This window comes from Pelophylax lessonae (assembly GCF_965119305.1).
Source record: "Pelophylax lessonae genome assembly, chromosome: 2".
Taxonomy (NCBI): domain Eukaryota; kingdom Metazoa; phylum Chordata; class Amphibia; order Anura; family Ranidae; genus Pelophylax; species Pelophylax lessonae.
In genome coordinates this window covers 581278552-581302375 of record NC_138769.1, presented here as the reverse complement: position 1 = coordinate 581302375, position 23824 = coordinate 581278552, and the positions used below count along the sequence as shown (strand labels likewise).

Genomic DNA, 23824 nt, shown 5'->3' with positions numbered 1-23824 from the left:
CAGGCTACAATTCTTTTAACTATTCCTTTGATAGAAAATAAAGGGAGCTTTCTGCAATAACACTACCAGCACCTATCCTCCATAGAAGCTGTGTTGGCTGCTGAAATGGTAGTTCTGCATTTAAAGCTATGATTTTCTACCTAGTTTACATTTTAGGCAACCTTAATCCTCAGAAACTCCCTGATATGCACATTTAAAAGGGAATACTCAGTCTTTAACATTTTTTTACACAAGTAAAGGTTATTCAGTAACACAATCATGTGGTCCAGAGTCAGATACATTGACATTTATAGACCAGAGATTACATTTTATCTGCTGGCTGTTGTATTGTTGTATTAGTAAAATACTTCCCTCACTGAACAGCATCTTATCACGATATTTGTTTGATAGCTCTAATCGGCAGGACTGAAGCCTCCTAACCAATGGATCATTACCATGTGGAAGCACTAGATGTCGCTATTGTTCATCTCACCAGACGAGATCAATTTAAATCGATTGTAACTGGCAAAGCCTACAAAGTGCAAAAGTTTATCAATTGTGATACTAACATATTTAGTGCATTTGGTTACTGGGTCTGGCTTCAATGGAGAAGACTGTGCTACTGCTTTTTTCTTTTTCCTGAATAAGCTGTGCACACCAGGCATGCGGTGATTGTGGAGAGGAGTCAGAATTACAAATTGTAGGCAAGCTAGATCTGTCTAGAGATTAAAAATGAATAATTTTAATAACAGAGGTTTTTTTAAATCCTATGTATAATTTATAACTTACTGCTTTAACTTGACAAATTAGAGCGGAACATAATAGTGAAAGGTATCATTTATTTTTCACCGGAAAAAAATATGTATATACACGTTACATTGTTCATACTTCCCAGGAGAATGTTATGACTCACTAGGACTGGTTGGATTGAGTGGTCTGTGTTTCCTCCCCACACTCGAAGCGTACAAAATCCAGCACTTCCACATCATGTGGTTGCAGATACTGTCCTACAGTTAGGCTGGGCTCCAGTAGGAAAGGCTGGGCCAGCATCCTGGTTTCTGTCTCCCCAGTAGACTCATCTTCTAGAGAACCCAATGTTGATGGGCTCATGCCCACCACATGTTGGCCCAGTCTACGCCCCAGTTCAGTAATGTTGCTTTTGCAGTGATCATTAGGCTTGAAAACAACCAAGGCTCCATACTTCCCAAATGCCATATTAGCCAAGGAAGGCGTATCTGCAGGTGGGGAGCCATGCATGTACGAACCAATAAACATACTAGAAGGGACAGTAACCCATGCAGCTCTCTTCATGGTCATGTTTTCGCCCAGTTTTCCTTCAAAACACAAGATAAGAAAGAAAAGAAAGTTAAAAAAATACAAATAAATGACGGCAGCACAAACTCCGTTTTCTTTCAGAAGTAGAACACCAGAAATAGAATATATATCGGAAAATAAAATAAATACATTTTTTACCAATCGTCATTGCAAGAAGGTCTTTCAATGAGGACTCTTCTGTCTTCATTTGTAAAAACTCTTCTTCAGCAAGGAAACCCTATAGTAATGAAAAATGAATGTAAAACTACTGTGTGCAGGATAGATTAGAACGGCAGATAAGGAAACAAGCAGATAAAGAAAGGAGGATCATACACATTTATTTCTAATACATTTCTATGTTGTGCTTGTTTGGATTTTATGCTTTCAATGGAAGAGAAACATGGATGTGACTTCACAATCTGAAAACACTTCACATGCCAACCCTCTTGATTCAATAGTTTTTTGAGTCATGAACCTAAAACAGATATGCAGATAAAGACCCTAGAGAATAAAATGGGGAAATTAAAAAATGTTTTTAATGTTACACGGTATTTTGCGCAGCAGTTTTTCAAACGCAATTTTTTGGGAAAAGAAAACACTTTTTTCATTTTAATGCAAAAACACAATACATAACCCAATTATTTTGTAAAATATAAAAGATGAAGTTTGACTGAGTAAACTGATACCAAACATGTCATGCTCTAAAACTGCACACACCCGTGCAAGGCCGACAAACAATGTCAACTTTACTATCCATAGGCGACGCTTTAAAAGCCTTTACATGTTACCATGTTAGATATACAGAGGAGATCTGGTACTAGAATTACTGCCCATGACCTGACGGGGATACCTCACATGGGTGAGGTGATCGCTGCTTGCGTGTGGGACCAAAGTGTGCGTTCCCCTTTGAAAACAAGCACGGGAGGATAGGGACACTTTACATTTTTTTAAATTATACATTTTCTTTATTTTTACACTCTTGCTTTATTTATTTATTTTTTTTATCACTTTTATTGCTGTCACAAGGAATGTAAACATCCTTGTGACAGCAATAGTCATGTGGCAGGTCCTCTTTATGGAGATATCTGGGGGTCAATAAGATCCAAAATCCCTCCTCTGCACCTAAAGCGGTTGTAAACTTTTTTTTTTTTTTTAGGACCTGCAAGGTAAAGGCATCGCATACTAGCACATTATGTCAAACTTACCTGAAAACGAAGCCCTCCAGCGATGCGATGTAGTCGCTGGAGGCAGCATCCATTTTCTCCTGGTCCTCCTTCTGGGTCCGCAGACTTCGGCTGTGTGACAGGCCAGAGCCATGATGATGTCACTCAGGCGCATGCACCGAGGGAGCTGTCATTCACGCCACAGGTATCTGAAGGAATAGCACGGATGGCCGTTCCTTCAGAGCATATACGCCAATGACCTCATCAGCTGCATGTAATGTAAATATCTCCTAAACACGTATAGAAGATATTTACAGAACTTATAAGTAAGCCTTATTAGAGGCTTACCTATAGATACAGATTATTCTTTAGGCGTTACTTCCTCTTTAAAAGCATTTAACACCAAGATCTGTGTTTCTAAATGCATTTGATTTTAAAAAAAAATGTCGTTGACAGTTTCCAAGTAAACTGGGAAGTCATGTCATGTCATCGCTTCAAGGTTACTAATATGAACAGCCAATCAAAGTTAATCCCAGCTTTGCTTAGTCGTCCGAACAGCCGGCGGACGCTCTGGCTGGCCGCTTGGGTCTCCCGGTGGGACAGGAGGGCCCAAGAGACCCGTGGAAGGTGGGTGGAGGGGGCAATACCCGCTGCTTGTAATAGCAATCAAGCAGCTGGGCCTTTGTTGTCAACTTTTTAGTTGTAGCCAACTGTAATAAAGATACAACAGTACAACATCTACATAAATATTGTGTTGTAATAACAGAAACACAAAGAACATTTAATACATTATATACACACACACACATATATATATATATATATATATATATATATATATATATATATATATATATATATATACCACTATATACCATTAGATTGTAAGCTCTTCTGAGCAGGGCCCTCTTAATCCTCTTGTATTTTATTGTATTGTAGCTGTATTGTCTCCCTCTAACATTGTAAAGCGCTGCGTAAACTGCTGGCGCTATAGAAATCCTGAATAATAATAATATCTTATAACAAAAGCAATGGCAATTGGCTGAACTGTGAAGATTGCTCTGCTCCATAAAGGGGTACACAGTTGCCAGAGCTGAAGAGGGTTTAGTTATAGATATTAAATGTATTCTTTGCAGGGTCATACTTGTTCGGGGTCAGAGGCTTACATCTTCAAACATAAGGCGACAATCAGAGCTCCAATATATCTGTAGCTGTAGGCTGCTACCAATTAATGTAGAAATCTTAATGTTTTGTCTCCAAAATCTCACCTTCAAGTATGAGGTCTGGCTTCTCTCTGTACTATGGCTTTGTTTTATTGTTGAGACTGCCACCTGCTGGACCAGCTGCTGAAACTTCACATTCCTGGCAACAAAGTCTGTTTCGCAGTTCACCTGGAAGAGTCAATAGCAATTCTTGTAGTCCTCTTAAGAGGTAAAGGCATTTCAAGTAGGTAACAGCATGGTTCTCCTGACTGCATGATTTCCAATTAAATAAAAAAAAGGGCATTTAATTTTATTCTTATTGTTAAAGCGGAGTTCCACCCTGGAATTTTTTTTTTTAAATACCCCCGGGACAGTCAGGGCTAGTACATTCCACAATGGATAGCCCCTGATCTGTCCCGGGTTGCACTTACCTGTTAGGAGAAATACTTACCTTGAAAACGTCTTGTCCAGCGCTGCCATGTCAGATGTGGGCAGCTTGAAGCCAGCGAGATCCTCTTCCGCCTTCTTCGGTCCCACGAAGCCCTGCGCCGGCCCCGACGTCACTTCCGGGTCGCGTGCGTCATCCCTCCACAGCTTCTGGGCATGCCCAGAAGCTGTTTAGAAGGGGATGACGCGCGCGCCCCGGAACTGATGTCGGGGCCGGTGCAGGCGCAATGATTCCTGGGAGCTATGACGTTCAGCTCCCAGGAATCATTGCAGAGCCAGGAAGTGACGACGGGCCGCGGCCGAGGAAGGAGGAAGAAGGAAGTAAGGTAAGTATATTTTCTTCGCTACGAGGTAAGTAAAAAAAAAAAAAAATGCGATTATCCATTTCTTTTTCAGGTGACCCGGAGCGAGAAGATGGAGGTAAGTATAAAATTAGGGTGGAACTCCACTTTAACAATCGCAGCAGCTTTTTCACATTAGGATCAACTTTTTGGATGACCAATGATAAATTAAAATCCCAGAAGTCTCTTGGAAAATACAGTGTCCATTTGTTTCTCCACCTCGCCGACAATGCCATTACGAATATTCCACTTTTCATCTCTCAGTTCTTTGTTTATTCTACATTAAAAATGGAATGGGACATTCTTTAGCCAAGCCTCCAAAAGTTAAACCATATGGACACTTTTACCCCCCACCCTGTCCCCTTACACACAAGTCTTCTGGCCAGTCTGGTGACGTCACAAGTCATTCCTCTTCCCACCTGGCATCAGTAGTCCTTAAAGTATAAATAAAGGCAACACCTTTTTTTTAGTTTTGGATGAAGTAGAGAGGGATCAGAACACCTATCAGGTTTTTATTGCTGTCTGTGTCCCCGTTAGGGACATTCCCCCTCTCAATTTGTCCTGTTTACCATTATCATTGAAAGAAAAAGTAAAGGAAAATCCAAATTTTGGGTTGTCCCCAGAAAGGGACAGAGGGGAGATCTTCTAATGGGGACACTAGTTCTGGTGACCTGGGAGTCCCCAAGAAATTCTCTTAATTTGCAGGGATTCCCTCTCACTTCCTGTTGGGCTATAGGACAGGAAGTGAAATTTCTGCAATGGGACACAGATGGGAAAAATAAAATCTGGCAGGGACTATAACCTTCCCTTGCTCTATCCAAAAAAAAAAAAAAAAAAATTGTGCCTATAGTTCTACTTTAACAAAGAATACTGCTCACATAGTGACATATTAGTACCATTCTGTACAGCCACATGTTGGAAGTCATTCAACATGACAGAGGGGTGCCACACAGACTGATTAAAGAGCCAAGTGTTTCAACTAAATCATTTTATTTTATTTATTTATTCTGCGCTAATAATTTATATTTATAGCTGAACTCCAGCCTTCCCTTTACTCCCACACTCCTGGTCTGTGTTGAAATGGTCTACTCTCAATTCCTTGCAAACTTATATCCCCACAATATAGCCTTAAGCCCCTTCTTTTTGAATGACATCAGTCATTCATCAATCGATTCTCTCTGATCCATACTTGTTGCCTCCCCACCCATCATCTCAATATACCATGGAGCTTTATGTGAAAGAACACATACCCAGCATCCCTTTAGATGTGCATGACCATAAGCACTCAATCAGAAGACTGCACAGCTAAAGTCTGCACAACCAGTGGCCAGCAAGGAGAAGCAGCCAGGCATGTCTAAAGGCACCCTGGGGATGCTTTCTTTCATATATTGATACTGAAAAAGATCAGAGGCAGAATGGTGTGATGTCTATAGTCTACAGGAGTCTGCCAGCCCCCTCCCCCAAAGAATGTAATTGGGTCCCAAAAGAGGGTTTAAAAAAAAAATAAAAAAACGTTGATCTGGGTGAAGGAGGTAACAAGGGAAGGCTATATATGTACACTACACTTCAGCTTTAACATGGTTTTTCTCTATTTATAGTTGACTTTGCACACCATTCACAAAGCTTTTATCCAACTGGAAAAGTGTGAGAATCCTGGGTTGAAGCTGTGTGAATTGCGTGTCATTTGCCAGCAACTAGTTAATATAGAAATATAACAAGCTCTGAAGATTTTATGTTCCTAATTTTCAGAACATATAATACAATTAAGCAGGTGGTTTATGTTTTCGTAAAGTAATTCAACAGTGAAATTGGATTGGGGTTTTATATTCTGATCAGCACAAGAAATAGCGGAACTAAAGTTTGTTGCATGTACAGTACATCCACATTCCCCTACCCTAGTCTCCATGTATAAAGAAGTGTGCGTACTTACTTCCACCAACACTGCAGTGTTGCCTTTATTTAGCAGTCCTATAAGACCTTCTGCAGTCTTTCTTCCTTGCAGTTTCGAGGCTTTACTCCATCCTTCTTTCTGGGCCTGTTCATGTAGCCAAGCTTCTGCCTTTGAAAGAAGACAGAATGGTTAAAAAGGCCTTCAAAATGTGAACTGCACTGGTAGTATATTAAAATTATATAAATTGGAATTTGACCTTTAAGTAGCTTATATTGACCTTTAAAGAGGTTGTAAACTCATTAAAACTTTTTTTTTCCAACCTGAAAGAGAAACATCGCATACTAGCTCATTATGAAATACTTACCTTAGAACGAGCCCCCGCCGTGCCACCCGCTTACCTGTATGATGGGCGACATGTCCAGTCGCCCGTCTTCCGGGATCGTGGCATACGGCCATCTGATTGTCCGGACAGGCGATTACGTCACTCCCGCGCATGAAGCTCCTTCAGAGCGCATGCACCAGTGACGTCACTGGCTGCATGTAAGGTAAATATCTCCTAAACGGTACATGTTTAGGAGATATTTACAGTACCTATAGGTAAGCCTTATCATAGGCTTACCTATAGGTACAAGTTGCAGAGGAGGGTTTACTTCCTCTTTACATAGCTTATATTGATATGTGATGTATCAACATGGTACAGACTTTTGCGCAAACCATTTTCAAATGTTTTTTTTGGGAATGTTATATAGCAGAATGTGAAAAATAGTTTGTTTTTTTTTTCCCAAATTGTCGCTATTTTTTTGTTTATAGCGCAAAAAATAAAAATCGCACAGGTGATCAAATACTACCAAAAGAAAGCTCCATTTGTGGGGGGAAAAAAAGGACGTAAATTTTGTTTGGCTACAGCGTCGCACAACCGCACAATTGTCCGTTAAAGTGCCCCCATAGCAAGCTGCAGTGAAGTAAACAGCCTCAGGTGAAACACAGAGATGAAACAAATCTACCTACTTATGTTTTACTTGTATATCTGCTGTCTTCTCCTCTCTATGCTCTTTGGAAAGTGCAGATCGTGTTAACATTTTTTCTCTTTCAGCAGCACATAGGGGTGGGTGGGGAGAATGGGCTTACACTGCGTGTGAGTTGGTTGGAGGAAAGGGACACCCCTCCACAATGGCAGAGGAATGAAGGAACATGCAGAGCTGTAGTCTGAATAGATCAGCTCTCTGCTAATCTCCCTCCCCGACACTAATTTTCAGCTACCGTTATCTCATGTGTCAGAACTTGTCATAAGTGACACTGCTGATAACAGAGGAACGAAGCACCAGAGAGAAACGACACTTAGAGTTTTGGAAAGAGATGAGTAAACACTACAGATATATGTGCTTAGCCCAAATTTCATAAATGGGGTTTACAACCACTTTCGGGACAGTTCACACCATAGAAACGCAGCCAGGATGCTTTCCAGATGCTTTTTTGCATGCCCATTTTTCATTTTTTTCTCCCTCCTTTCTTCACCTTAAGGGCATAGTTAACACCAATGCTTTCAGTTCCAGAAAAAAAGTAGAACATGCTGCATTTTTCCTGCACTGGATTGTACTGGAACGGACCGGGACGTGCCAAAAATGCACTGGAACACACAGGTCTTTATTTAAGGTTATAGCAGAGTTCCAGTTGTTTTTCGGTTTATTAAAAGTCAGCAGCTACTAAAAGTGTAGCTGATGACTTTTAAAAAACACACACTTACCTGTTCCACGGTCCAGCGATGTGGCCGCCCAGAGCCTCACTCCTCTCCCCGGCATCACAAGTGTGCGCGAGTTGCGCTGCGCTTCCTTAAAGGGCCGGGCAATCTTCTGGGACCAGTGAAGTGTACAGTGAGGGAGGGGGAAAGAAGAACATCCGCTTGAGCCGCCTAGGTGGCCTGAGCGGAAGTAGGAGCGGGTACCTGTCAAAACTAAGTACCCGCTCCCCCCCCCCCCCCAAAAAAAAAAAATGACATACCAAATGTTGCAAATAAAGCGGTGAGGAGTGCCTAAAATGAAAGTTCCACATTTGGGTGGAACTCTGCTTTAAGAAAAGAGGGAGAAAAAAAATGCACTAGACTGCATCAAAAAACGCACCAAAAGACGTCAAAAACACGCATGCAGAAAAGCATCTGGAATGCATCCAGACAGCATTTCTATGGTGTGAATTGGCCCTAAATAAGGACATGTGTGTTCCTTTGTGTTTTTTTGCATTCCAGTACAGTTTAGTGCAGAAAAAAAGTAGAATGTTCGACTTTTTTTCTGAAACTGAAACGCACTGGAACTACCGCACTGGTGTGAGCTATGCCATTGAATAGCCTACTATCCATGCGTTCTTGATGCAGAAAACAAATGCACTGCACCGCATGTGGTGTGAACAGTGTTAATTTTGACAGCAAATTTAGTTTTAGTTATAATCTTTTGACTAAAATGCAAATTTAGTTTTAGTAGTATTTTAGTCATCTGAATTGTTTTAGTTTTAGTCATATTTTAGTCGACTAAAATCTCCAGTACATTTTAGTCAACTAAAAATCAAATGGGTTTAGGTAAATTGTAATGCATTATTTAAAACCTTTCTCTAGAATTTCCAAACTCATTACATACTTCTGGAGTAAAAATCGAATAATATGTTATTATTTATGGTATTAAGGTTTGAACACGCACTACAGACAGATTTGTGATAAATAACGTTGTTATCAATAAAACCAAGTTTAATAAACAAAAATATTGCTTTTTGACAAACCGAAGTGCAACTTTAAAATACAAAAAAAAAAAAAAAAAAGCTGTGAACTCTATTGGCAGTAATGTCATTGCACATATTACCTGAATATAATACCAACATTAATTAATAAGAAAAAATGAAAAAAAAGCCTTTTTCTTATTTTTTTTCCTCTTTCAGCAGCTTAGTAGATGCCTCTTACTTATCTTTATGCGGTAGTGCAATACATTTTTAAACTTTAATGTGCTATTACTGGCTCTGGATGGAATTTTGTTGCCGATTTAGAAATGGGCAGCAGAGTACTGTACTATTCATTTTGGTGTCAATTTTCCATTTAGTTTTAGTCATATTCTTTTGACTAAAATGCCACTTTAGTTTTAGGCCTCTTACACACGATACTCCTGTTTGAGCATCTCCTTTTTCAGCCATAAGTTTCAGGTGTATTAATCTTATTAACCACTTGCCTACTGGGCACTTATACCCCCTTCCTATCCAGGCTAATTTTCAGCTTTCAGTGCTCGCACGCTTTGAATGACAATTGCGCGGTCATGCTACACTGTACCCATTACATTTTTATCATTTTTTTCACACAAATAGAGCTTTCTTTTGGTGGTATTTAATCACCTTTGGCTTTTTTATTTCTTACAAAAAAAAAAAAAAAAAAAAAAAAGAAAAAATACAGAAAATTTTGAAAAAAAAAAGTTTTTCTTATTTTCTGTGAATAAATTTTGAAAATAAATACATTTTTCTCCTTCACTGATGTGCGCTGATGAGGCGGCACTGATGGACACTGATAGGCTGCACTGATGAGGTGGCACTTATGGGCACTGATGAGGAGGTACTAATATGCCGCACTGATGAGCACTGATAGGCGGCACTGATGCGCACTGATAGGCGGCACTGACGGGTGGCACTGATGGATACTGACGGGTGGCACTGATCAGCACTGATGGGCAGCACCATCAGTGCCCACACTCAGTGCCCATAGTGCTGCTAGTCAGTGCCTAGATGAGCAGGCACTGATGGGCACTGAATGGCAGCACTATGGGCACTGACTGTGGGCACTGATGGCGGGCACTGTGGGAAAATGTGGCATTATTTCCCCTCTTCTGTAATCAGGGCACTGGTGATCAGTGCCCTGATTACATTCCTTTGTGTCCCCTTACCGCTGTTCGGGCTCTCCTCTTCCGCACACTGCAGTCTCCGTGTGAGGAAGGAGCGCTGGCGATGAGAGATGATCTCATATGTTTACATACGAGATCATCTCTCATTGCACGGCCCGATCACGTGGTAAATGGCCGCTGTGATTGGCCATTTACCACAATCTGTGATTGGCTGTGTCCAAGGGACACGGCCAACACAGATTTTCCCCGATGCGCGCACGAGGGAGCCTGTTTCTGGGAGGCCGTTTGAAGATGGCCTCCCGGAAATTCGAGTACGCGCTGTAGCCGTACTTCGGCTATAGCGGACAGGAAGTAGTTAAAATGAGCGCATTTTTGCGAATTTGCGTGCATTTTTGCGCATATGCCCAAAATTTGCGTATTTTCCTGCAACTGTATTGTCGCGTTCTTGGAAAATATGCAAATTAGCATTTTTCAGATCAACACTATGTTTGCGTGCGTTCATATTCGCAATCACGCGTATTTGCACGCATTAGGCATAAATTACTGTCCAAAAAATGCAGATTTTTCTCTTTTGTTCCTACTGAAGAATGCATGGCGCTCATTAACGCGCCTGTGTGCATAGGCACATTACAATGAATGGGCTGTATTTTACATTTATTAAGCTGCAGTGTGCAAGAGGACTAATGCCTCGTACACACGTGCAGATTGTCGGCCGAACGATCGGCCATCTTTTGTCCGGTGCTGTCGTGTCTGTTGAAAACTGCAAAAGACTGCACACGAATTTTGTCGGCCAACAACAGCCAACTGCAGAAGTGATGTCATGTGATGGTTAACTTTCCTTGTCTTTTTTCTTTTCTGAGCATGCCCAGTCTTGCAAATCTGCTGTCTGTCGGCCGAATTCTGTACTGACTTGCGAACAATCGGCCGTTCTGGTGTCGGCCAACAAAAATTATAATGCCTGCACGACAGATTCTGTTCGGCCGAAAGTGCGCTGTCGGCAGCATCATACTAACAAGCCTACAATCGGCCGATCGGTCGTCGGCCGAATCTTTTCGGCCGACAATCTGCATGTGTGTATTAGTCGTGTTTTAGGCATCTGAACTCTTTTCGTTTTAGTCGTATTTTAGTTAATGAAAATATTTTAGTCGATGAAATGAACACTGGGTGTGGCCCTTAACCACTTCCCGACCGCCCGCCGCAGTTATACTGCACAAGCAGCCCCCCCTGCGCAAACGGACGTAGGTATAGGTCGGTCACGCGCCTGCAGCTAGGCCAATGCCAATGCATGGGGCAGGCAGCTTCGATTGCCGCCTGACACCCGCGATTGCTCCCCGCTGAGAGAGAAGGACGGGCAGCTGTTGTAAACACAGCTGACTGTTCTCTCTGGAATGATCACAGAGCTCCTGTGATCCGTCTATATAGGAACACAGATCTCTATGATCATTTCACAAGCCACGCCCCCCCACAGTTAGAAACACGCCCCTAGGTACACATTTAACCCCTTGATCACTTACTGTGTTAGCCCCTTCCCTGTCATAATTACATTAACAGTGCATATTTTTAGCACTGATTACTGTAGTAATGTCTGGTCCTCCCAAAAGTGTCAAAAACAACAGTTAGGGGTCGCAGTCCCGAAAAAAAAAAAAAAATCACAAATCATCGCCATTACTAGTAAAAAAAATAAAAATAAAATGATACATTTTTCCCATAGTTAGTAGACGTGATAACTTTTGCGCAAACCAATCAAAATATGCTTATTGCAATTTTTTTTTACCAAAAATATGTAGCAGAAAAGTAGTTAAAAAATTTTGATTTTTAAATTTTTTTCGGGGATTGTTATATAGCAGAATGTGAAAAATTAGGGATGCACCGAAATGAAAATTCTGGGCCGAAACCAAAAATTCAGGATGCCCTTGGCCGAAAACCAAAACCCAAAATGACTTTTCCCCCCAAATGATTTTAGAATAGATAGAAGAGGGGCATACACCAGAAACAGGCAGCAACGTGCACCTGTAGCTGCCACCCTGTCACAGTATATGTACACTGTGACGGGTTGGCAAGTGGTTAATTTAATTGCCAATGGTATTAGTATTATGCAGCATGAGGGGGTTAATGTATTGCCACTGATGCATTAGTGACCAACCAGTGGCAGTTAATTAACCCCTTTGTGCTGCATTAGTGGCACCAGTACCAGTGTTAACGCTGGTTGCACTGACACTGGTTGCACTAATGCAGCACAAAGGGGTTAATTAACTGCCACTGGTCGGTCACTAATGCATCAGTGGCAATACATTAACCCCCTCATGCTGCATAATACTAATACCATTGGCAATTAACCCTCCCCTCAGCGCCCCCTATTTGTCGATCTGTGCCATAATAAGTCCCATGCCTGTTTCAGCTTGGAAACATGGCTGCTAAGATTCCTTTTTGCTTTACTGGCTTTGCAGCCCAGTTCTGATGAAACGCTCATTATTCTCTCTAAAGAGAACTTGGACGACAAAGCAGATTGTTGAATGTGTTTAAGATTTCTTCAATTTCCTGCGTTTTAGCAAAAATGTATTTTTTGGAAAGGCTGGTGCTGGCAGCTGAGCCAGTAGTGGGGGTCAGTGCTCCTTGGGGTAGGTATGAGGTGAGTTACATGGAGAAGTAGGCATGTCCCTGACAAAGGAATAAAAAAAAAAAATCTGCTTAGCTGATGGAAAAAAAAAAAAAAAAAAAAGATGCATGTCTGAGCCAGGGGGTTGCACTGCATTCCATAAGTAATAAGTACAGCTTGACAAACTCTCGCCGGGTGCAGCTCAGCACCTCCTGAAGACAATAGGTGTGAGAATGTGATACCGGCATCTTCGGGGGATATGCTGTAGCTGCATGAAGAATACCAGTGTTGCCTGACAGAGGCGGGACTTTTAAAACCTGCGCTGCACCCCCCCCCCTTCCTCGCGACAGCCATTAATTTTGGCATTTTTAACCCATTTTCGGCCAAAAATTTCGGTTGCCAAAATTTCGGTGCACCACTATGGAAAATCTTTTTTTTTTTTCAGAATTGTTGCTCTTTTTCTGTTTATAGTGCAAAAAATAAAAATTGCAGAGGTGATCAAATACCACCAAAAGAAAGCCCCATTTGTGGGGGAAAAAGCGCATCAATTTTATTTGGGTACAGCGTCGCACAACCGCACAATTGTCCGTTACAATAACGCAGTGCCGAATCACAAAATATGGCCTGGTCATTAAGGGGGAAAATCTTCCGGTCCAGAAGTGGTTAATGGAAGAAAAAAAAAAAAAAAAAGCACTCTCTGCCTGTACAACCACTTTAACCACTTGCTGACCGCTCACATGGAGCGTACTGCGGCAAAGTGGCTCGTTATCATCCAGCAGCGTAGGTCTACATCGCTGGACTCCTCCCCTTGTGGGCTGCGCACGCGTGCCACCGGAGGCTCGCTCCCGCTGTATTCAGACACAGTGGGAATTGGGCCAGGAGAGGAGAGGCGGCGATCACCGCCGCTCTTCCCCGATCGAGTGTGGAGATCCCCCCGCTTGTGTAAACAAAGCGGGCGGATCTCCTAAGTGACAGGCAGGGACAGATTACAGGATTCAGCATAGCTGAACCTGCGATCTGTGCCTGTGTCACACAGTCCCCTCCCCCCACACACGTTAGTAAGCACCAGGCATACATTAACCCCTTGATCACCAATAAAAGTGAGCCCCTGCCAGTGTCATTTTTTACAGTAACAGTGCATATTTACAGCACTCATTACTGTAGTAATGTCACTGGTACCCCCAAAAGTGTCAAAAATGTCAGTTAGAGGTCCAATCTGTCCACCGCAATGTCGCAGTCCCGCAAAAAAAAAAAAGAAAAATTGCAGATCGCCGCCATTACTCGTTAAAAAAAAAAAATGACATAAATTTCCCGTAGTTAGTAGCTGCGATAACTTTTGCGCAAACCAACCAAAATACGCATATTGCGATTTTTTTTTACCAAAAATATGTATCAGAAAACAAATTGGCCTAAAATATTAAAAAATTTTGATTTTTACATTTTTTGGGGGGAATTTCATGTAAAAAAAATGTGAAAAATATTGTTATTTTTTCAAAATTGTGCCTCTTTTTTTATTTATAGCGCAAAAAGTAAAAATCGCACAGGTGATCAAATACCACCAAAAGAAAGCCCTGTTTGTGGGGAAAACAAAGACATCGATTTAATTTAGGTACAGCATTGCATGACAGCGCAATTGTCCGTTAAAGTAATACAGTGCCGAATCGCAAAATATAGCCTGGTCAGGAATGGGGTAAAATCTTCCGGTCTTAAAGTGATTAAAAATACGCTCATTGAGAATTTTTTTGTCAAAGACGTGTAGCTAAATACATTTTGGCCTAAATATATGACAAAAATTGAATATATTGGATATTTTTTAACTGTCAAAGTAGAAAAATATTGTTATTTTTTCAAAATTGTTGCTTTTTTTATTAATATCGCAAAAAATGAAAAGCGCAGAGGTGATCAAATACCACCAAAAGAAAGCTCTGTTTGTGGGAAAAAAAGGACGTAAATTTCGTTTGGGTACGGTGTTGCATGACCGAGCAATTGTCAGTTAAAGTCGCACAGTGCTGAATCGCAAAAAGTGGCCTGGACGTAAAGCAGGAAAATCCTCCGGTGGTAAAGTGGTTAAGGCTGAGATTAAAAACAATATTTTATCCTCATTACTATGGATCGTATGGTCATCGCATGACGGATCAAACAGTATATAGTCTATGTAAGCTCTCTTCTACATTGTAAGCTCTAAGGAGCAGGGCCCTCTGATTCCTCCTGTATTGAATTGTATTGTATTTGTACTGTCTGCCCTCATAGTGTAAAGCGCTGCGCAAACTGTTGGCGCTATATAAATCCTGTATAATAATAATAATGAAATGAGATATTTTAGAAAATTCCTTGCAGGGCTTTTCCTGTGAAGCGATTTCCTATTATTTGTAACCTCCCAGATTTCTATTAATAAAACATATAAATAAAAAGCATAACACTGGTTGTATGACCAGATTGTAACGTGTATGGTGACCCTAAAATGTCGTGTGCCTGCTTTAAATATAAATAGGGCTCTATACAGTTCATGCTGGGTTGGGAGGTCCCCTGTGTGTCCCCAACCCCCCAAGCTGAGAACAGCCCCCACCTGCTTGATGTCATTGCTGAACCTGTCCAGGGCCTTCTTGCAGTTGGTGAACGAGTAGCCGGTCTTCTTCCTCAGCTTCAGCAGGAGGTCCTTGTCTGCGGCCAGCAGCCGGCTACATGTGTGAAGGAGGGCGGCTTTGTGCCAGGAGAGGAGCTGCCATGGAAGAGGAGATGATAAGTGACTTATCCCATCCCCCCCAGCAGAATGTCCGGAGAGACAGAACACAGCGATCACCCCATACACACAATGTCATCACTTACCCTACACCGCAGCATCCCTGACACCTTCCCCACGATGAATGACAGCGGCGCACACGGATGACGCAGTGCAGCAACACCAAACGAAGCCATCCTCTTCCGGGTCATCTCGGCAGCCATTTTTCCGGAGACCATTGTAGCAGTATAAGGGATGATTTTCTGTGTGTTAATAGTAAGTCATTCTACAGCTGTGTAATACAAAAAAGGCCATTTTCTAAACATAATAAGACTCCACTAATGCGGGTGTTCTGTCACATTAGCAAACCTGTATCACTTCCATTACATAATCTGACAGAACACAGGCACATCTGTGTGTTATACCATTGTCAACTATGGTGTGGGCATGCACAGTCATACTTGCCAACTGTCCCTTTTTTCCTGGGACAGTCTCTGCAAATAGGAGCCTGTCCCAGGTAATTTATATTGTCCCTAGAAGCGCCTGTTAATCGGGATGCCCATAAATGTTAGGCAGAAGTAGTGCAGCTGAATGGGAGAATTATTCCAACTCTGCTACTGTGGCCTTAAGTTTAAAATTCCCTTTTTAATTTCTTGTAATTCTCTCTATATTGGAGTAGACTCTATAATCTGATAAGTAGGCGAGATTAATTATGCAGAGTGGGCGTGGCTTCAGGGAAGTGGGTGTGGTAATTGATAGCTGTGCTGCAAAGTGTCCCTGGAATTTTTTTTTAAATGTTGGCAACTATGCACAGTGCGCTCATTATTGCTGCACCAGCACAAGAGACGCTGCTCACCGTCAATGGTCAACAAATGGCACATTCGCTATGATTTACTAAAACTGGAGGGTGCCAAATCTGGTGCCACTGTGCATGAAAACGAATCAGCTTCCAGGTTTTTTTTGCCAAAGCTTAAAGTGGAACTTTAGTCAGAAAATGAAGTCCAGATAGCGGACTTCAGGCTGGCTCCTTTTGCTGGGGCCCCCAGTTCTGGGCACTGGTCCTCAGAAAGGATGTGCTGGAACTGGAGAGAGTCCAGAGAAGGCCAACAAAGCTAATAAAGGGACTGGAGGATCTCAGCTATGAGGAAAGACTACAAGCATTAAACTTATTCTCTCTGGAGAGACGATTGAGGGGGGATATGATATCAATGTACAAATACTGTACTGGCAACCCTAGCATAAGGAACAAACTATTCAGAGAATATAAAAAGACTTGCGGCCATTCGCTAAAATTAGAAGAGAAGAGGTTTAACCTTAACCACTTGCCGACCGCCGCAAATACATATACTGCGGCGGTCAGCCTCGTGCAGGCAAAGTGACGTATGGGTACATCACTCGCCTGTGAGCCGAGCCAATAGGGGGTGAGCGCGCGCCACCAGAGGCACGCTCCCGCCCCCGCTCGTTCACTGTGATCCCCGCGCGTGTGACTGGCGGACTCGATGTCCTCCGGCCACTCGCGATCGTCCGCTACAGAGGGAGAAAGGCAAGCGGCTAATGTAAACAAAGCCCCAAAAGACAATAAGGTGTGACCACCTTTCTCCTGCGCTTGGTATCCCAGCCCCTCTACCACACCCCTCACGGGACTCACACCTGGCTTTTTAGATGGCTACGGTCTTGCTGCCCATAACAGACTGGGGTAGTCCACCGATACTAAAAGCAAAGAAAGCAAAGAAAGGTGCGCCCTTTCTTTGTTTTCTTTGCTTAATGTAAACAAAGCCGCCTGTCATTCTCCCTTGTGTAAGTGCAGAGATCATACGGTCCTGCTATGTAGGATCGTATATCTCTGTAGTTACACAAACAGCCACATCCCATAACAGTTAGAAGCACGCCCCTAGGGACACATTTAACCCCTCCTTCTCCAATAAAGTTAACCCCTTCCCTGCCAGTGTCATTTTTACAGTAACAGTGCATATTTATAGCACTGATTACTGTAGTAACGTCACTGGTACCCCCAAAAGTGTAAAAAATGTCAGTCAGGGGTCCGATCTGTCCGCCGCAATGTCGAAGTCCCGTAAAAAAAAAAAAAAATCGCAGATCGCCACCATTACTCGTTAAAAAAAAAAACACACCAATAAATCTTTCCCTTAGTTAGTAAACGCAATAACTTTTGCGCAAACCAATCAAAATACGCCTATTGCGATTTTTTTTTACCAAACATAGGTAGCAGAAAACAAATTGGCCAAAAATTAAAAAAAATTTAGATTTTTACATTTTTTTGGGGGGGAATTTCATATAAAAAAATGTGAAAAATATTGTTATTTTTTCAAAATTGTTGCTCTTTTTTTGTTTATAGCGCAAAAAGTAAAAATCGCACAGGTGATCAAATACCACCAAGAGAAATCTCTGTTTGTGGGAAAAAAAGGATGTAAATTTCATTTGGGTACAGCGTCGCACGACCGTGCAATTGTCAGTTAAAGTCGCACAGTGCCGAATCGCAAAAAGTGGCCCAGACGTAAGACAGCAAAATCCTCCAGTGGTAAAGTGGTTAAACTGCGTAAAGGGTTGTTTACCGTCAGAGCGGTAAGGATGTGGAATTCTCTTCCACAAGCAGTGGTATCAGGGAGGAGCATCAATAGTTTAAAAATAACTATTAGATGGGCACCTTAATAACCACAACATACAGGGGTATACAATGTACTATTGACAAACACACACTCATCATAGGTTGAATTGGATGGACTGGAGAGTTTAATTCTGCTTTAAGGCTGTCATCAGTTTGGTCTCTACAAACTTGTCAGTGCCTAAAAATAGATGATTTGACAGTTTGGTTGAGGACACAAGCAAATGTGACAGTTAGCAATCCCAGCATTCCAGGAATGTAACTATTTTCTGAAACCGTTAAATCAATGGGCTCAGTTTTGCTTCATGATTTACTGCTGTTCAGGGGCTCTTGGCTTCGGCAGAATGGCAGCCTCCAGCAAGAAGAAACAGGAACAATGCTGGAGGCAATTAAAGCACACACTAATTTTGGGAGCATAAATATTAATCTGAAATGTATGTTCCTTGCTAAAGAACATTATTTTTTATCACGTTGTTATGGGTAAAGTTAGTTTTTTTACTACTTCCAGTTCGGGCCAATTCTGACATTTCTCTCCTACATATAAGAAACATTATCATTTGCTGAAAAACCACTTAAAACCCTCAAACATTATACATGGGGTCTTAAAAAAGTTACTGCATTTTTATATTTTCCTAAATGGTGAGGGTGGGAGAAGTAGTAATTGGTCGTGTCTAAAGTGTCATGTGACTAGTCTGTCTGGCCAGCCTGCTGTCCTTGCCGTTTAGTGTAAAGGCCCGTACACACGTACCGATCCTCAGCGAACAATCGGCCATCTTTTGTCCCTGGGCTGTCGGTGTCTGTTGAAAAGTGCAAAGACAGCACAAGAATTTTGTCCGCCGACTACAGCCGACTGCAGAAGTGATGTCATGTAATGGTTAACTTTCCCTGTGTTTTTTCTTTTTTGAGCATGCCCAGTCTTGCAAATCTGCGGTCTGTCGTCCGAATTCTGTACTGACTGGCGAACAATCGGCCGCTCTGGTGTCGGCATACAAAGATTTTAATGCTTGCAAGACAGACTCTTGTCGGCAGAATGTGCGCTGACGGCTGTCGGAGGCACCATACTAACAAGCGTACAATCGGCAGATCTTTCGTCCGCCGACGTTTGTATGCCGACGATCGGTACGTGTGTACGGGCCTTAAGAGTTTTCCTGCTGTGGTGCAGATGGCTGCAAAACTTATAAAAAAAAAGTGTGGAAAGTTTTTGAAGAACCCTCGTACATATTTTTTTTTTAAGCCGAGGCCCTAGAGAACAAAATGGTGGGTGCTGTATATTTTTATGTCACACAGTATTTACACAGCATTTTTTTGGGAAAAAAATGTAATTTCTAATGCACAAAAATTCAATATAATTCCCAATTGTTGGTAAAATATAAAATATGATGTTACACCATGTAAGTAGATACCAAACATGTCACGCTTGAAAAATGTGTATGTCTGGGAATCGTGCCAAACTTTTGTACCTAAAATCTCCATAGATAGCTTTTCTGACCAGTTTCCTCCTGGCTCTTTCATCCAGTTTGGAGTGATGTCCTGATCCAGAAAGGGTCTATGTTGTACCAAATACCTACCACTTCTTACTAATAGACTTCACTGTGCTTCTAGCCATTGATAAAGCCTTTGAAAAAAACATTTTATCCATCCCCTGACTTGTGCCTGTCCACAACTTTATCCCGGAGATCTTTTGACACTGCCTTGCCACCCATAGTTGATTGTTTGCTTCAGTTGCACTACCAGGGACTTGAATGCTCCAGGAAAGCTCTTTTCATGTTTTGTAATCAAAATGACCACAGCTGATCACAGTTGAATGTCAAATGGCTTTTTGTGCCATTGAGAAGGTGATTGAGACACCAGATTGAGTTTACAAGTCATTTCTAGGAGGGGGTGATCTTTTTTCCAACTCAGTCATTCTGTTTTTTATTTTTTCCTGACATGTTAGTGTTTTATCTTTCACTTGGATGTTATAAGTTGCACTGAGTAAATATGGCTGGATAAAACAAAAACGATGTCTGTCTTCATTTCAGGTTGAAGAGCAACAAAACGTGATTATTTTAACCAGTTAAGCCCCAGCCCTATTTCGGACACTTTTTGTTTACAAGTTAAAATCACTATTTTTTCCTCGAAAACTACTTAGAACCCCCAAACATTATATATATTTTTTAGCAAAGACTCTGGAGAATAAAATGTCGGTCATTGCAATATTTTTTGTCACGCGGTATTTGCGCAGCGGTCTTTAAAACGCCATTTTTTTGGAAAAATTACGAAAAATCTAAATTTCACTGCATTTAAAAAATACTAAACAGTAAAGTTAGCCCATTTTTTTTGTATATTGTGAAAGATGATGTCACGCCGAGTAAATAGATACCCAACATGTTACGGTTTAAAATTGCGCACACCCGTGGAATGGCGACAAACTACGGTCAATAGGCGACGCTTTAAAATTTTTAAACAGTTACCAGTTTAGAGTTAGAGTGTAGCTCTTTTTTTAAAATTATTGCTCACGCTCTGGTGATCGCGGCGATACCTCACATGTGGTTTGATATCTCTCTCTCCAGTATTTTGCCCTATATGCTTTTAAGTGGTAGTTATCGGTTAAACAGGCAGTGAGGAGATGCAATATACCCTCCTCACTGCATGTCAAATGCCTCTGAAAAGTGACCTGAGCTTTGCTCAATTTTCAGTGGAGCAGTTTATGACCATGTCTTGTATAATATTCAGTGTCTGATCATCTCTTATATTATGTCCACAGTCTCTGACCATCTCTTGTATCATGTCCGCCCGTCTCTGACCATCTCCTGTACTATGTCCGCAGTCTCTGACCATCGCCTTGATCATGTCTACAGTGTCTGACCATCTCCTGTATTATGTCTGCAGTCTCTGACCATCTCCTGTATCATGTCTGCAGTCTCTGACCATCTCCAGTATCATGTCTGCAGTCTCTGACCATCTCCTGTATCATGTCTGCAGTCTCTGACCATCTCCAGTATCATGTCTGCAGTCTCTGACCATCTCCTGTATCATGTCTGCAGTCTCTGACCATCTCCAGTATCATGTCTGCAGTCTCTGACCATCTCCTGTATCATGTCTGCAGTCTCTGACCATCTCCAGTATCATGTCTGCAGTCTCTGACCATCTTCTGTATTGTCTGCAAGTCTATGACCATCTCCGGTATCATGGACTATTTGAGGAAAATATGCTTATAAAATAGTTTACCATCTGCACATAAAAGAAAAAAAAATATTTCCCAGGATTTCATTTTAAAAACTGCTCACCTTTTGGTAATGTGCTGTGAAATGTTAATTTTTTACTACAAAGATGACATATAATTGCACCCTTTGCTAGGGACTTGAGTAATTCACTTTAATAAACTATATCACATTAAAAAACATTCATTACAATAAAAGTTCAAAGCACTTATCCACTCTGCAGTGTGGCACTGGCTTCAAGCATGCAGTGGTTTTGTATTCTAAGTAGGTTGGAAGGAGATCTGACCGGACTTTCTGTGGAAACACATTATAAAATGGCAAATCTGATGATCAAGTTAGTAAGCACTTTGATGTTTTATGCTTGTGTTTTCATCTGATATATATGTGTTTATATATTTCCTGAGGCCAGTGTGCTTTGTTGTGTTTTTAGAGCTGTCTACGCTTATTCAATGCACATAAATCCGTTTTTTTTCCCCCAACTATTTTTATGCACATATGGTGTGAACAAATCCTAAATGTTTTCATTTTATTGCTATATTGCACAGTTATTTTTTTTTCCCCATGTGTAAATTACCCAGTTTTTTTTTTTTTTTTTATAGGAACATCCCCAAATTCAAACAAATGGCATTGGGAGCTGGACACTACCCTTGGGGACATGTATGAATTATAAATACACAGGTCAATGGGGAACAGCCCTTTTAATACCCATTAATCGTTTACTGACAGCTTTACTTAGTTGTATGGCGGCAGAGCAGCTCTCTTGTGCTGGATCACGTACCTAGTACGTGACCCGGAACTGCTGGGTAGGGGGGCGCACGCGCTGTGCTAAGTCACAGCACAAGCCAATCCGTGTGTTCCGGCCAATGGATATCTGCAGGCACCTGCTGATAGGCGATGGGGAGGGGACACAGAACAGAGCTCTGCCTATGTAAATAGGGCAGAGCTCTGTTCTGTCAGTGGGGATGTGATGGATTTTCTTTCCCTGAGGTGGGGTTCAGATGTCAATAGTAAGTGAGGCGGGGCTTAGGGGTCAGTAGTAAGTGAGGCGGCGTTCAGGGGTCAGTAGCAAGAGAGGCGGGGTTCAGGGGTTAGAAGCAAGAGAGGCGGGGTTTGGGGGTCAGTAGTGAGGCGAAGTTCAGGAGTCAGTAGTAAGTGAGGCGGGGTTCAGAGGTCAGGCGTGAGGCGGAGTTCACAGGTCAGACATGAGGCGGAGTTCAAAGGTCAGACGTGAGGCGGAGTTCAGAGGTCAGACGTGAGGCAGAGCTTAGAGGTCAGTAATAAGTGAGGTAGAGTCCAGGGGTCAGTAGTAAGTGAGGTGGAGTTCAGGGGGCAGTGGCAAGTGAGGCGGAGATCAGGGGTCAGTGGTAAGTGAGGCGGGGGTAAGTGAGGCGGAGTTCAGGGGTCACTAGTAAGTGAGGTGGAGTTCAGGGGTCAGTAGTGAGGAGTTGAGGGGTCAGTAGTGAGGTGGAGTTCAGGGGGTCAGTAGCAATTAACAGACAATTCCGAGGTCGGTAATAATAAATGATCAGCTTGGCTTTCAGACAAATGCTCTGCAGTTTTTCCACACCATTGGGGCAGCGCAATGTAACCGTGGTTTTCGTGTGGGTTAGCTGCACTTTGCCATAGACTTCTATTATGCCCTATGGTTTTGATGCGCTTTCTGAAAGACTGCAACTAACCCACATGAAAAATGCAGGTACACTGCGCTGCAACCATGTAAACCATATGGCATCAGTGTATATGTACCCTACTGGGGGGAGGGAAGCCCAAAAGCATATTTTATGTGTACAGGAAGTCTTTTTTATTATTTAACCACGCCCTTTAAGCCCCTCTCACTGTAGACACAGTTTAACCACACTCACAATTTACTGTGGCTTTGGGGTGCACATTCTAATGCAATAGGCTGCACACACCTACGATATGAATATTAGCCCACATGCCCTTAACATGGAGAAGGTACCCTCCTTAGCTGCTGGGATGAAGGTGGCTGCCAGCATCCTAGCAACCAACAAGTGCCTTACTACCCTGCATTGTGCATGGAGGAGGCAGTGGTGCAACTGCAATCAGAAGCCCCTAGGAGAGGCAGCTTTGCTGGATAGTCACACTGGGACCCTTCCAGAAAGAGAAATAAGGTAGGCATGACTAATTTGCATACATGAATAACATTTATTTATATATTATACTTATAAAGAAGTACCTTTTTCCAAATTGATATATACAGTGCCTTGTGAAAGTATTCGGCCCCCTTGAACTTTTTTTCGACCTTTTGCCACATTTCAGGCTTCAAAACATATAAAACTGTAATTTTTTGTGAAGAATCAACAAGTGGGACACAATCATGAATTGGAACGAAATTTATTGGATATTTCAAACTTTAACAAATAAAAAACTGAAAACTTGGGCGTGCAAAATTATTCACCCCCCTTAAGTTAATACTTTGTAGCGCCACCTTTTGCAGCGATTACAGCTGTAAGTCGCTTGGGGTA

At 42.0% G+C, this 23824-nt stretch overlaps 1 protein-coding gene across 1 annotated transcript in view; it reads right to left on the bottom strand.

The window, feature by feature from the left end:
• Nucleotides 1-806: 806 nt before the first annotated feature.
• TSFM (Ts translation elongation factor, mitochondrial) overlaps nucleotides 807-23824 on the bottom strand; it is a 61295-nt gene continuing 38277 nt past the window's right edge. The window contains exons 4-9 of the mRNA XM_082246425.1: nucleotides 15623-15790; nucleotides 15363-15515; nucleotides 6377-6505; nucleotides 3725-3847; nucleotides 1453-1531; nucleotides 807-1313 (exon numbers count right to left, since the gene is read on the bottom strand). Coding sequence (XP_082102551.1) covers nucleotides 892-1313; nucleotides 1453-1531; nucleotides 3725-3847; nucleotides 6377-6505; nucleotides 15363-15515; nucleotides 15623-15790 — 1074 coding nt within the window. The 3' untranslated portion in view covers nucleotides 807-891. The remainder of the gene's footprint in view (nucleotides 1314-1452; nucleotides 1532-3724; nucleotides 3848-6376; nucleotides 6506-15362; nucleotides 15516-15622; nucleotides 15791-23824) is intronic.